Source organism: Drosophila suzukii, chromosome 4, assembly GCF_043229965.1.
Source record: "Drosophila suzukii chromosome 4, CBGP_Dsuzu_IsoJpt1.0, whole genome shotgun sequence".
In the NCBI taxonomy this organism is placed as follows: Eukaryota; Metazoa; Arthropoda; class Insecta; order Diptera; family Drosophilidae; genus Drosophila; species Drosophila suzukii.
The window spans coordinates 114,247-129,130 of record NC_092083.1 but is presented as its reverse complement, the minus strand read 5'-3'; the positions used below and the strand labels follow the sequence as shown (position 1 = coordinate 129,130).

Below are 14,884 nucleotides of genomic sequence, written 5' to 3'. Positions count from 1 at the left end.
GGAGTGAGCGAGAGGCAAATAGGCGGCTAACGCTTTTCGTCGGGTCGGTTTTTCAGCGCGGTAATCATATGAGCTAAGGAAATACCAAAAAAAATACCAGATTTAGCGAGTGAATTTCGATGAACGCCGGTAGCCGCGGCCCAAAGAATAAGAAATTTTATCTTTGGCGGTGTTCGTGCAAAGGCGGTGTGGAAACTATAAATCTGTTTGTACAATACTGAGTAAAATTTAGCAGTATGAGAAAAAATTTCTGTAAAGAATGGTCACGTTCAGCAAAACAACATTAATTCTGCTAAGTGCTCACTACCCTGCAGTACCATTCAGCGCTTATTGAGCACTCAATCACTGCAAAAAGTTCATCACTGAGCGCTCAATAATAGCACAATTTGTATGGAACTGAGTGCTTAAATTAACATAGGCATGTCCTAGGGTTCATCAGTGCACAAGAACTAGCACGCATTGAGCGCTTTTTTGAGCAGCAAAAAAAGCACACGTTCAGCACATGTTGAGCGCTCGATTAAGCAGCGGAAAAAGCACACAATCAGCACACGTTGATCGCTCGATTACGCAGCGGAAAAAGCACACGTTGAGCGCTCATTCAAGCAGCGAAAAAGCGCACATTCAGCACACGTTGAGCGCTTAGCAGCAAATAAAATTTCAGTTGTAATTTTTATTTATTTATTTTAAAATTTGAGCTCGGGGGTTCCCGGTGTTATCGTGGTCGCTGGCACCTCCTCCTCAGCATCTGGTGCCTTTTTTTTTGGTACAACTCAAGTTTTTAACGCACCGCATTGCCTTCGGCAGCGACTTTTCGGGAGGCTCCGAGGCTCCACCAGAGTGATTGCATCTAGTATTAGAAAAAAAATTAGTTTTAAAAATAAAACTAGAGGAGAATTAAAACGAGTGGCCTAAAGTAATCGTTTTTTGTAAGATTTATTTATAATAAAAGAAATGTTATCTTTGGCATTCAATGTAAAAATCCCAGAAGTCTTTTAAAAATTAAACTTACAAACAATAGTTACTTTCAGCCTCAATAAAAACTTACTTAATAAGGCGCGGACGAACTTTGGGTAGACTGAGTTTCTTCTTGTTTTGCCCCCCTCCAAGTTGTGGGACAGAACAAGTTCCTCGGATAATATGCTTAAGATGGAACGACTCAGCCTTCCATTTTTTTATAGATTTACATCAGCCTTGTCTTAAAAAATATGAAAATTAAAAAAATATCGAGAAGAAATTTGCAAACTTTTGTTTTCGGTCACTTGATTTATTTTATTTTGTTGTAAAAATTTTTTTATGTATTTTTTTATTATTTATTAAAACATTTATTTATTTTGAAGATGCGGAAAAAAATACCACTTTTCCAGGGACGGAAAATTAGAGATGTTTGAGATTTTTATTTAAATAGCCATGTTTGTTTACTTACACAAAAATAAAAATTGTGCTTTAATGTTATTAATACAAACAAACATAAGTTATAAGAACAAACATCTCTTATTTTTCGTCCCCGGGAACTTTGCACTCAATAAGATTTTTAAATTTTTTCACAGATTCATTCATTTGTTTATTTATATGCTTCATTTGTTGTTTTTCACGTCAAAAATTAATATTTTCACAGCTATTTTTTTTCCTCCACGTGTTTTTTTGAGAATCTTGTATTTTCCATTTTTTTAATACACAATAACTTGTTTTTACTCTCACTGTTTAAATAAATATTGGTCTGCGACAGACTTACCTGGGAATCGTATAGGTACCACTTTTAAACCACTGGCTTATTTTATGTAACTACGTTAATTGCGGGCAATTCTAACTCCTTCACATAAGTAAACGCAAGTGAAAAAGACGAAAAAAGTCGCGTGCCTTCCAGAAAAATAACAAGCAACAACAACAACGGTTCCGCTAATCTGTTGTTGCTCTGTTTTTTTGGCATGACCCGTTTGATCTATGCACCTTGCACATAAAAGCAGGGTATTTATAGACATATCCGACTATGCAAATCATTACATAAAAATATATTTTTAAGACTTCCCATATTAATAAATAATATTAATAAACATATAAATTTTTTTAAGAAATACAAATAATTTAAAACCCAAACATATTATTTTAATTGGTTGTCGGATTGGGCCACCTTGCCCTCACACGCATTTCTCCAGCTGAGACATGGCGAGAGAGAGAGAGCCCAAAAGTACTTTTTGTGCGTTCTCTTTGCGGACCCCGACTGAGAGCGCGTCTCTTTGCCGCCGTTGCGCTCAGCTCTGCCGGAGTCGCTGGCTGCTCTGCCGACGTCACAGTCGGCTTCGTGATGGTTGGGCGCTTAACTCAATTGTGGAACTGCAGGGTATACATAATGACGTCGTAAATAAAATTACGCTCAAGGCTCAAGGCAAAAAGCTTTTTGGTTTTTTTTTTGTGCCTAAAACGCTGTGCCGCTGTTGACGTCAGCAGAGAAGTCGGCGCAGTGTAGAAGACTGCCTACGAAAACGATCGTGCAACAAATAGAGGCAGATATTCGGAGCTTCCCTCTCTTTCTTTGTCTTATAATCTGCCTGCACTCGGCGCTCTCAGAGACAAATTTCGGCAGGTCCGTTATTTCTTTTGAGTCTCTCCGTTATGTCCGGCTAGCGACTTATGTCTTGGCGTAAAAATTTTCGTGGCGCAGCGACATGTGAATGCCCTAATATTTTAGGAGCATTATTGTATATCGAAAAAAAAACAACTAATATTGTTTTATAAAAGTACATTATTTGATTATAGTAAGATTAAGTAAATTGAATTTACTTTTAATGTTATGCTTACGTATTATACATTAATATTACAATATAATTTTTTAACTAAGTTATAGAAATTAAGTTAGTTAAAATTTATTTAAAACATTTTAATACTACCATTTTTAAAGAATTCATTTTGTATTTTTACTCAAAAAAGTAAAAATTATGTAGTCGGATATTTTTCGCTTTAGAAAGGGTATAGCTGCAGTGGCACGCGTTAACAGCGAAGAGAAATTAAAAGAAATCATGTAAAGGGGTGAGAGGAATACTTGGTTCATTCTGTTTGAGTTATTGAAAGGGAAGCAAGCCATTTAAATTGTGCGCAGCAGATTTACTTCTTTCGTTTTTTAAAGATAAAATAATAAAGTCAGGTAAGTGTTACATTAAGTTGAAGATGTTGTGCCTTGATCTTAGTTTAAAGTATTAAGGTACTCAATGGGTTCCGTTAGCCGAAAGTGGATGATGAAATGTTTTGCGCCAATAAAAATCCTGCAAAGGGTGAAACACAGCTCTAAAAGGTAAATATGCAAATGAACAAATAAAACGAATTTTTTAAGCATATGACCATAATTTTTTATCAGGAGCGTTGGCCAAGGGTTCGGAGGACCCGGACAAAGGTTTAAGGAAGGCGATGACCAATGTAAAAAGCAAATTAACGTAACATAAAATTAGGCTTACTAACAATAATTGTCCTTTAACAGAAAACCTAAATAACATTATTTAATTAAAATATATTTAAAAGTATATACAAATTTATGTATTTTAAATTCTATAAGTAAAAACTCATGGGAAAAATTCTGATTTTCACAAGTGATTTCACTTGGGACGTGTCACTTGCAAGTGATTTCATAAGTGAAAACTCATGGAAAAAATTTGATTTTCACAAGTGATTTCACTTGGGACGTGTCACCGGCACGTGACAGGCAATACGAAAAATGAGTATAAGGAACAAGTGAAATCCCGTGGGACTTCGAAAAATTTTCATTTGAATTTTCACTTGTGAAAATGCGGACATCCCATACAATTTTCTATATAGAGCGTCACTTGTTCTTCACTTGTGCAAGAGGACATGTCCCACGGGATTCACAAGGTGATTCACAAGTGAACATTTTTTTTTTTGAACTGAAGGGTTGTAATAAAGATATCGTCTACCGCAGAACTGCCCACTGCAATCTTGAACATATAAAAATCAAAACGGCCTTATCTTTTTTAAAGAATTTATCTACCTTCATGGTCTTTTATTAATAGTTATGTTAATTATTACCTATATTTTACTCATCTTTACAAGACACCAACAGTGTTTTACGATAAGATCATTTCCTTATAACCGTATATGCCATATAGACTCATTAAATATACTGAATAAATACACTGAAGATCTGAATTAATTTGCGTATGCTGTTCCATTTTTCACTGAAGCGAGCTTTAGCGACTTTTATAGTTGTGTGTGTGCCTCTGTGTGAATAGGCTATAAATAATTATTTTCGTTTCCCATTCCTTTTGTTTGTTCACTTGTTCCAAAAGTAAGAATAAGCCATTGCTTATTGCTTACACTATCGAAAATCGATAATAAATCATAAGGGGTAGTAAAGATACCGTTGTAGACTTACTGTTTTCGACGGTATAGAGCAAATGATCTTTTGCTTTTTTTTTACATATACAAATAACTTTCATTAATAGTTAGGACTCCAAGTGGTTTTGCTAATACATTAAAAAGGATATTGTTAAGCTTACTGATTATAACATGGATATCCTATTGTCATTTGCACAGTACGTGACTGCCACCCTTATTGTTCTGTTTAGTTAACGTGAATGTTAAACATATATAAGTCAAAACGTTTAGACTTGTGGATAATGGTTTAACTAAAACGAAATATCTGTGACCCCAACAGTGCAAAATTGTAATCTAATTTTAAAGGTACTTAAAAATACCACCATAACAGGGTACGTTGAAATAAATATTTTCAAATCTACACCTACTTACATACATACGTATTAATATACATATAAACGCTGGTGGTGTCTTACAAATGAAAATGCCAAAAAATACCCTACTTTTAACTTCAAAACTAATATATCATCTTCTGTGAAGGACCTGAAGACACAAAAAAGGATTTGTACAAAATGATTACCATTTTAGGCTTATATTGCTTAACAGAGGGTGTTATATTTTCATTCAGAACATAGGCAGCGAAGGAACCATACATGACCCCACGAAGAATTATACACATGTATTTTGTTGATCAGCATCATTAAACACGTTGGTATGGACGCTAAGATATCAAAAACAACGAGGTTAATATTAAAATTCTTCAATGACATTGCAAATGTTTTACTTAAAAAAGACCCCCCAAGCTTGCTACGCAGCAGTGTTTCTACGCAGATTAGAGGCTTAGGTTAAAAACTATCGGACGATCACTAGCCCAGTCGGTTTAGCCATGTTCGTCTGTCTGTGCCAACACAGTGATCTCGGAAACTATAACAGCTAGAGAGTTGGAATTCCTTAGATTCTCATTCAGCGAAAATTTGTTATTCGAATGTGCTAAGCCTACTCTAACGTCCACAAACCGTCCAAAACCGTCTTTATTAACGCTGAGATCTCAAAAACTATCAAAGCTAGATATTAGAGATTCTTGCGCAGCGCAAGTGTGTTTCATCACGGCTCACTTAAACGCCCACAGACCGCCAAAAACTATGGCGCCCACAGTTTGATGCTAGATTAAAAATGTTAACTGAAATGTACTGGTTTCGTCATTATCAATCATCGATTGACATAGACGGTAAAATTTGCCTGAAAAGTAAATTGGATTTTGTTTTGATTACACTAGTTTACAAAATACAATTTTGAAAATGCCACAAGGAAGGATGATGGTAGTTTCTGGAAGAATTAAACACCCCAATATCACGAAAACAATTTTCTTTAATAAGTTTTTTAAAGATTTTTTTACGCAAATTTGTTTTGTTTTTTTTTAATTATATCTTGAGTTGCGCTTAACCAATTTTAGTGACTTACCTAAATTTTGTGACTGTAAGACGCCTGTTGATATCGTTAAAACTCGGAAAAAAAAACTGTACCAAACAAGATAAAATCTATGGTAAAGTAGGCCGGCAGCAGCTTTGCGACTGATATTTGAATTTCAATTTCAACTTCAACCCCTTTAACGTAATCCCCTACCGATAGAATACACTTATGCGAAAGTTTTTTCCAATACTCGAAACATGCCAAATAGTCCTTTCCGGTATAGCCGTCAGCGCCATCTTTGATTTTTTAAACTCCTCAATCGACTTGAATCGCGTTCCTCGGAGTGGACTCTTGAGTTTTGGGAATAGTCAGAAATCACGCGGAACCAAATCAGGCGAATACGGTGGATGCTGTATGATATACGTCGAATTTTTGGCGAAATGGTCACGAAGAACGAGAGATATGTGAGCCGGTGCATTTTAATTCTGGTATTTTTAGACGAATTGCTTCACGCAAACGACGCATAACGCTCAAATAATATTCCTTATTAGCAGTTTGGCCTGGTGGCAGGAATTGATAATACACATCACGAAAATCGAAAAAAAAGCAAATTCACCTTACTTTCTGCCCTCGACACTCCACATATAATTAAAAACGTATCCATAAAAATTCTTTAGTCTTTCTTGTGATCTAGGGGTCCAACTCTACCAGGAACTACCATCATCCTTCTTGGGGCATTTTGGCTGTAAGCTAGTGTTATTAATACCTATCGAGAAATTGTCCATATCGGACCATTGATTAATCATTTTCTAATGACTATTTTTCAAGTTTTCTTATTAATCCAAAAATAATCGTTATTTTTCGAGTTTAAAATAAATCTTAGGACATTCGATTTTATTTTTAGCTCTAGAATTAACGTTATTTTATGAGGTGTATTTTCTGTTTGAAAATGGATAAAAAAACTTATAAAAACATTAGCAAAGGGATTTTTGAAAAGTTCTTCTTTTGTTTTCAGGCTGAGTTAAAAAGTTATAAAATATACTTTCACCAAAATTCGACATTTTTTAAACTGTGTGTATATTGAAATAAATGCATTTTCTAAAATTTTCTCAATCGGCAGAGTGCAATGGAAAAAATACTTTACACAATTCATAATCGATTTCCATCTCATTTTACCTCGTTCCGAAGTGTTTTTGGTTGGTACGTTATAGGTTCGAAAACGATCCCTTCTACCTTTTCAACGAATACAATTAGTCTTTTAACTCTGATTAGAGAGTAGAATAACTAGTCTTTCGAATATTCTTTGCCATCTCCTTGATAAAAGTGAAGAAAACTGACTTTTGCTTCTTTGTGCTCTTAATTTGTTGCACCTTTTCGTTTTAATAAGCAATGCACTTAAAGAGTGTCTGATCCTGTCTGAATCGCAGGTACAAACAAAAATTATATTGTGAATAAGACAACAATAGAATTTAAGATGCGCCAGCTGTCAGAGGACCATAACACATATATTTAACAACAAACATTACACTTTTTAAACGTAAAGGGTTCGTGTAAAGCCATACAATAAAACTAATTAAGACATACATATATGTACAACCAACCAAAACTCACACAATTTTCAAATCTTTTTGTTGTAGTTTTGAAAGTAAAGTAATTGCGACCGAGGTTATTTCTGACCATGATTGATCCAAGTTCGAGTGAGGAAGAAGGCGAAGATGACCCCATTGCTAATGTATCATCGAAAGGACGTCTTACAAATGCACCCAAGGGCACAAATACCGTTTCTATAATAGGTGGAGTTTCCGGTCCCGGTGTAGGATCAAATATTGCTTTATCTGGTTCTAATGGTGATTTGGCCGGAAATCAGAGGCAATCTAATATAAGTTCTATTGGTAACCGAAATGATGCTGGAAACATAAGTGTGGCGACAGGAGTTGGAGGCTCCTCTAGCAAAAATGAGCAAATACATGGTAGCCGAGTTGACGGAGGGAATCTCGAGGTGCCCAACAGTATTCCCAGGTTGGTATTAATTTAATTTATTTCTAAATAATTGCGTGACGCGTTCTCAAAACACGCTAAAACAGTTATAACTCTTGATTTATTAAATAGTTTATTTTATATATCCGTGACCTGAACTAAAACACGGAAGATCGCTATAGTCGAGTACCTCGACTATCAGAGCAAGCAAAGCGAGATTGTAATGCGTCTCCTACCCGCGATCTCAATATATGGTAATGTGGGCGGCAGACAGGTTTAAGCGTTAAGGGTGTTAGAGTGGGCGCGGCCAAATTTTTTGGATCAATCGATAGGTACATTTCAGTTAAAATTTTTTATCTAGTATGCAAATTGTGGGCGTCACAGGTTTGGGCGGTTGGTGGGCGTTAGAGTGGGCGGGGCACACTGACGAATCAAACTTGCGCTGCGCAGGAATCTCTAGAATCTGCATGCCTAATCCCAGTATTGCGGTTTCAGAGATCACAGCGTTCATACGGGCAGACGGACATGGCTAGATCGACGAGGCTAGTGATCCTGATCAATAATATATATACTTTATGGAGTCGGAAACGCTTCCTTTTACCTGTTACATACTTCCCGACGAATCTAGTGTTGGGACACTCACGGTCCACAGGATCTCCCACTAACTTCGAGCTGTTTAGCATACAGATAGCTGAAATCTTTTTTTTAAATTCAGTGAGTTAGAAAGATTAAAACTAATAACATTTTTTTTACACTTGTGCTTCGCCACTCTTTAACTTCTAACATACGTCAGCTTTCTTCTTTTTAAAATTATCAAGTTTTTTAATACTACAAACTAGAGATGACACTGACGAGCAGTGTTGAACAACTTAAGTGTGTTTTTAAATTCAAATTAAATTGGACAGTTAGCGCGCGGCCAAGCATTCTCATTAGCCACGCAACATTCCCCACCCCGTGATTCTTCTGCGTGACTTCGCTGAGTATTACCAATCCTTATGATGTCAAATTTAACCAGTTTGACTATTGGGCGAGTAACGAGTCCACCCGGTGTACGCACAACACCGCTATGAACGTGTCCATCCTTCCCCCGATGAACACCCACGGCGGTTCCTTTTGGCCAGGAGTTTCGCTTGCTCGTTTCATCAACAATAAGAACCACGTCACGTGGGCAGATACTCTTGAATCCATCTTTTCCAGAATCGATCAGCCAGTTGACCAGCGATGCGGAAATGATTGACCAAGCCTGAGCCGGTGGATTCCACCGAGCCGCGTTCCTGTAGTCCACTAGAGTTATCGACCAAGAAATGGTTTGGTGTTAGAGCATCCGAATTTTCCGATTTCAAAGGAATGCACACTGGTCCAAATGCCAAAAATTTTGGCAGAAATTCGAAAAAAGGAGTTACAGACCTGAAACTTGGTAGGCAATATTGTCATAGTATATGTTAAGCCTGAGAAAAAGTTTAGTCCGATTGGACCACGCCCTCTACGCCGCCCCATATAAGTTAATGTCCTTGAAAACTATAAATTCGAGTATATTTAAATCCGGTACATTGTCCAACAAAACTTGAACGTATATATAACTTTTTGAATAAACAATCTGACAATTCATTTCTCCCACCCCTTACCACTCTCCCACCAGACTCCCACCCCCAAAAATATTTAGCTTCCCAAAAAAAAAATATGTAAAACATCAATTAATATACATATATGTTATTTCTTTTAGTAAGGCATTTTTTAATATGATTTTTTTTTTATTATTTTGTTAATCATTTTCCACATCTAAATCGAAAGAATATATATCGATACATTCAGATGTGTCCAAGTCATCTTCCTTATCGTCATCATCTGCATTGACATTATTAAATAGGAAATTTACATTTGGAGCTCTTAAAAGCTCAAGAACTTCTGCTGGATAAGTGTGTTTTTTATTTTGCAACAGCCTTTGTTGAATATAAATGCTGGAAACCAGGGGATCCGATGAATCTAGCGCTCGGCAAAAAACGTCTGTCATGGTATTTATACGACTATTTTGTCTTGCATGTGAACGTCTATCTTTTTTATAAAACTTATTTCGGGCTTCCGATGCATTTTCAGCTAGGCAACCAAGTGGAAGGGAGGATGCGGCTATGATCTGAGCACCATGAGCAAGTACTTTATGTACCGTAGCTGACATTGGGTACCAAGGATACTTTTCCATGTATAAAGAGCCAGCTTTTTTACAGAAATTTTTAAATTTTTGAACATCAATTTCGAAGTTGCATGAAATGGTGATTAATATAATATAGAAGTCTCTTAAAACCTCCGGGTCGAAGCCAAGTATTGACGCAAATGTGTCGGTATTCAAAAATGCTTTTCTTGCTGTGTTCCCATCGTTTGTACTGCCGCTTCCGTTTGCCTTGGGCTTATCGACATGAAGTCCAAGAACCGCCCATAATTTGCCTTGAATTTCCACTTTCCGCGCAGACATTTTTTCTTTGTCTTCAGGGCCACGTACTTGCCATTTATTGATACCAATCCTATATCCAATTTTAAGAACAAATTCGAAAAACCGAATCCACGCGTGTAGAGGACTTACTCCGTATTCTAGCGCTTGTGGGCTTTTTGGAATAAAGTTATCCGACTCCAGATCAGTTATTGTCATAAATTGCATAGGCTTAGCTCCACAGATTGGGCAAGACTGGGTTGAATTAGTTCCAGTTAAGATATTCAGGACTTTTCCGTCAATTAAAGTCATTTTCAGCTCAAAACTTATGGTATAGCTTTGTTTGTTCGCATCTTCATATACCATCGGCAATAAATTTTGAATTTCCAAGTCCAAGTTTGCTTTCTCTTTTAATATATGAGTCTTTGTTTCTTTAACGAACTCAATTTTAAGAGGCCTGCAAAATCGCACAGACTGCGGAGAGCGGTTCATCCAAATAACTCGACCTATCGAATCAACTAATTTTAGCGGGATTAGGGTTGTTACAAACAAAGACTGATCCAACGTGTCAGATGCATCCAATACGAAATTTTGTTTATAGAGACTTTGCCCAGTCGAACCGTCAAATCCATAACTAGCAATTAGTTTCATTTCAGAAATATCAGCATATATATTAAGCACTTCGCTTTGTAACAACATTATGCGTTCGACTATGTGCTTCAACAAGTTTTGTAAAGGAACAGACGCGACTGACTCTGTAATACATATTCCTTTAGGTCTACATTTTTCTTTTGCTGCAATCACTTTATTGTAGCTCGGATAAATGTCGCAATTCCGGTTTTTGCTATGTTGTCTTATGTTCATATATTGTCTTTTAGTAAAGCTGTTTTCTATTAGAAAATCTAAGGCTTCTTCTGGAGTATAAGGTACACGTTTAGCTTCCTTTTTTTCTTCTTCCACGTTTTTTAAATGCGCCTTCTTTGCAGCGACCGCTGCAGCATGGACAAGAAGATTTGCATTATTGCCATTGTCTGCCGAAACCTCTGCTGCTAATTTGCGCTTTAAGCGAGAACTACCATCGTCGTAGCATAACCGTGGACGTCCAACAGTTTTGGCGGATTCATCAACAAAGTTACATGCTTTTAATTGTAGTTGCATACGTGATGAAAGCCAACTTTGATGTTTCGTTTTAAATCTTGTAACCATTCGATTACATTTGTTTAAATGAAAATTTACATAAGCAACAAAGTTCTTAATTTTCTTTCGAATTGACTCCTCCATGATTTGGTTAAGCTTCCTGTGACTTTGCTGCAGCACAAAATTAGCGAGGCCTTCGGTTTGCCGATTATTTGCTAGCCAAAATTCAAGCATTTCAGCGTGACTCATGTCAATGTTGTCTGGAAAAAGTCAATTTTCAGGAAAACGGGCAAAAACGGGTCAATAAGATTAATATCCTCGTATTATATACATATTGAAGAACCACATGGTGTTAATAGTTACGACAATCCACGACAATCCAACATACTTTTATTCCACGAAACACAACAAGTTTGAGGTTAGAATCGCTAAAAACATCACTTTATAAAAACACATATAAACAAAGACACACCACATAAAACAAGTATTGCGTGATAACAATTATATTATAAATACCTTCAACTTCGTTTTCCATTTTAATTTGATTAAATATTCGAGGAATAACACAAAATACACCAGTTTCAAATGTGCTCTTATTTGCAAAGCATTCACAATCAAAGTTTGTGGTAAATGATCAGCTGACTTCCAGGGCTGCACAAATTTGCAGTGCTTCGATTTCAACAATACGACTATGCTTTTTAACTGCCCTAGTTAATATTCTATTGCAATAAAATATTATTTTTGCAAAACTCTTAAAAAAAAAATTTGAATTTCTGCCAAAATTTTTGGCATTTGGACCAGTGTGGAATGTAGGTCAACGGCCTTGAGTTAAAGGTGCGTTCGACATTGGCCAACGCAGCACGCAATACTTCCTCGCGCAGTCCGACGTTCGAAATAATTTCAGTCAGGATTAATTTCGCAGAACGTACCATGCGTTCCCAGCTGACGCCCATAAGGGGTGATCCCTGAGGAATAAAGGTAAACGACATCTCAGGATACTTACTTTCTACTGCTGACATTGATATGCGCTCGCCTGATGCAGCACACGGGCAGTTTTTGGTGATTTCTTTTACAAGAGCTCGCAGGCTTGGTATCCAATAGTTTTGTCGTATTTCGTTGACTACTATTCCTGCATGCAAATGATGGTACTTCCGGTGGTGATACGATACTATAAGGTAAGAAATTCTGTGGTGACGCGAAAATATAGCAGGACGCTTAACACTGACTTCTATATTTTCGATAGCGACCTTCTTTTAAGCATCGCATTTCGTCAAAAAATTCTTCCTATTGACATATGTATCCGTATGAAAATTGCATCCATTTCGACATCCCGCTTAAGCAGAAGCAATCTCTCCAGCTCCGTGCGATTTTATAGGAAGAAGACGTAGAAATTCTAACACTTTCTTTTGGGCAGCAGGAAACGTAGCGGAACCGGCATAACAGATGCCAGAGGCGAGATTTGTTTCTGAGTTTTCGCCTTGTGGTACAATGTTTGGGTCTCTCTAGTTTTCGACATTTCATTTCTGAGTGGCCACCCCGACTCATCTTGCAACAGATACTTCAGTCCTGAGAACCATCTTATTATTTACCTCAACATTTTTTTATCCACTACATTTTATCCGCTACATTTAGTTGCGATGGTACCGAACGCCATTCACAAGCTTTGGATCCTCGGCTCGTAAAGCGGGTACTTGCGAGCATCTAATTTTATCCAGAACAGAACATCTTGAGAATCAGTCCAAAATACGCGTTTTTTAATTTCGTTTGATAGCTCAGACTGCAAACATTTAGCCAGGCGCAATCCCAAAACCGCAGCTCTTAATTCCATTCGTCGTACTGATATAGGTTTCAAAGTTGCTACTCTGGTTTTCGATGCCAATAGAGACCAGCGGATTTCGTTACCAAGATTAACTCGCGAATATTCTACCGCATCGTAAGCATCAACGAACCTATGTAGTTACAGGCTCTTAACCTTACTCGAGCATGACATGTAGCGAGGGATGCGCAGATCGCTCAGTTTTGGCAGAAGGGCTTGCCATTTCATCTCATCCGATTCTTTGATTGCGTCGTCCCGGCACGCCAGACCTCCATATATTTTGTAGGATAATTTTAGCACGAACGTTAAAATATCCAAGAAGCCCTGTAAGCCAAGATACTGATAGCTAATTTCTCATTTCGAAACCACCATTCGCGTGGATATTCTTAATACTGTTTGCTAGTTGAACCATTTGTTCCTCTGTATCAACCAACTCCAACCAATCGTCAAAGAAAGTGTTTTGGCAAATTGCTTTAACGGCCTCTGGATGACTTTCTCCAAATGTGACTGCATTACGTCTCAAAATAAAGTTGGCGAGTGACGGCGAGCCAAAAGTCATCATCATCGTTACGAATATATCCGGTGGGCGAATATATCCATTATGCCATAAGAACTTCTGAGAAGATTGGTCTAGAGCACGAACTTTGATTTGATGAAACATTTCCCTGATATCGCCTGATACCGCTATAGGTTGTTCTCCCAGCAAAGAAACATATCTGGACTTTTTAAAAGAGTGTCGTTTAACGATATGTCTTCAACTTGAGTTGCCGCGTCCCAAACTAAACGTGTCTTCTTCTTGTTCGGGCTTGTTACCGTGAATATAGGAAGATACCAAGAACGTGGACTTTTTGACAATTCCCAATTTCCAAATTTACGAATGTATCCTTTCTCCTCGTAGTGCTGCATGGCATTGTTTAAAAACGTTTTCAGCTTCGGATCCTTTATCATTTTTGTCTCAAGGCACTTGAGCCTTTTAAGAGCCATGGGATGCGAATCGGGCAAGTTGGCCTTGTCGTACTCCATAACAACCCAGTCTCCCAGCGAATTTCGTTGGATAAGTACTTTGTAGATGCTTCCATTATCTCTAGTGCCTGTTCGCCTTCCTTAGATCTCAACGGGTTTATAGGAATGCTCATGCCGTAGCACTCCAAAGAGAAGAACTTCTTCATATTCATCAAGCTTTCGCGTACCATAAACTGTTGTGCAGTGGCAAATATGCAACATACTAACTGACGTGTCATTTCCGGATGCTTGGCGTCCGTTCACAGCCCATCCCAATTTGCATCGAACAGCAATAAGATCATCATCAGCTTCACGTATCACCAACGGCACACTGATCTTAATGTTGTCTAGTCCGATGATAATTTGAGCCTTAACACCTTTGTATGATAACACCGAAACGGTTCGCAGGTGCTGACGTTCTTTGAGAGTCTGTTCATCGATGCTTTGCAATTGAATATCCAAGTTGCTAACAGTGCGCATTCCATTAAGTACGTGTCTTACTTCCGGACAACCTTCAGCGGAAACACTGGCGCTAACGACTTTCGATTTTGACTCGCTCTGGTTCACGTCGCTAGTTCACTTTAGGCAAAGCTGCTCTTCAGGACCGTCAAGTCCTTGCTGATCAGGTAATGATCGTTCCATTAACGTGCAGGACGCACCTTCGGGAATTACTATGCAATGTAACTGGTATATAACGGAACATAGCCTTTGTTGTGGATTTCTCATGGAAGAAAACCTTTGACTCGCTGGTCTCTGACTCGCCGGTTTTTCTAGGAGGACACGTCCTTACGAACCTCGCT

General features: G+C 37.7%; 1 protein-coding gene and 3 long non-coding RNA genes across 13 annotated transcripts in view; 2 read left to right on the top strand and 2 right to left on the bottom strand.

Moving 5' to 3' along the window:
• Positions 1 to 330: 330 nt before the first annotated feature.
• LOC139353321 (uncharacterized) lies at positions 331 to 2,294 on the bottom strand. Its single transcript, XR_011604542.1, has 3 exons — positions 1,733 to 2,294; positions 1,046 to 1,195; positions 331 to 847 (listed from the first exon to the last, which is right to left on the bottom strand). It is a non-coding gene; the product is annotated as an uncharacterized lncRNA (long non-coding RNA).
• A 2,060-nt stretch (positions 2,295 to 4,354) lies between these two features.
• Positions 4,355 to 14,884, top strand: part of Cadps (calcium-dependent secretion activator 1) — a 90,459-nt gene continuing 79,929 nt past the window's right edge. For 3 of the 7 annotated variants that reach the window (XM_017088629.4, XM_065867393.2, XM_070997194.1), the window contains exons 1-2: positions 4,357 to 4,712; positions 7,368 to 7,749. In XM_017088629.4, coding sequence (XP_016944118.2) covers positions 7,409 to 7,749 — 341 coding nt within the window. In that variant the 5' untranslated portion in view covers positions 4,357 to 4,712; positions 7,368 to 7,408. Of the gene's footprint in view, positions 4,713 to 7,367; positions 7,750 to 14,884 lie in introns of all 7 variants that reach the window. The other 4 variants (XM_065867394.2, XM_065867392.2, XM_070997195.1 and 1 more) reach the window with 3 other exon arrangements.
• Positions 9,402 to 12,074, bottom strand: LOC136117705 (uncharacterized). Of its 4 annotated transcripts, XR_011604511.1 has the most exons (3): positions 11,783 to 12,033; positions 10,854 to 11,526; positions 9,402 to 9,873 (listed from the first exon to the last, which is right to left on the bottom strand). It is a non-coding gene; the product is annotated as an uncharacterized lncRNA (long non-coding RNA). The 4 variants fall into 4 exon arrangements; XR_010655268.2 differs by lacking the exon at positions 9,402 to 9,873 and having other exon boundaries at positions 10,856 to 11,706; positions 11,783 to 12,074; XR_010655270.2 differs by lacking the exon at positions 9,402 to 9,873 and having other exon boundaries at positions 10,856 to 11,694; positions 11,783 to 12,074.
• Positions 9,578 to 11,377, top strand: LOC136117660 (uncharacterized). The gene is made up of 2 exons (XR_010655233.2): positions 9,578 to 9,719; positions 9,802 to 11,377. It is a non-coding gene; the product is annotated as an uncharacterized lncRNA (long non-coding RNA).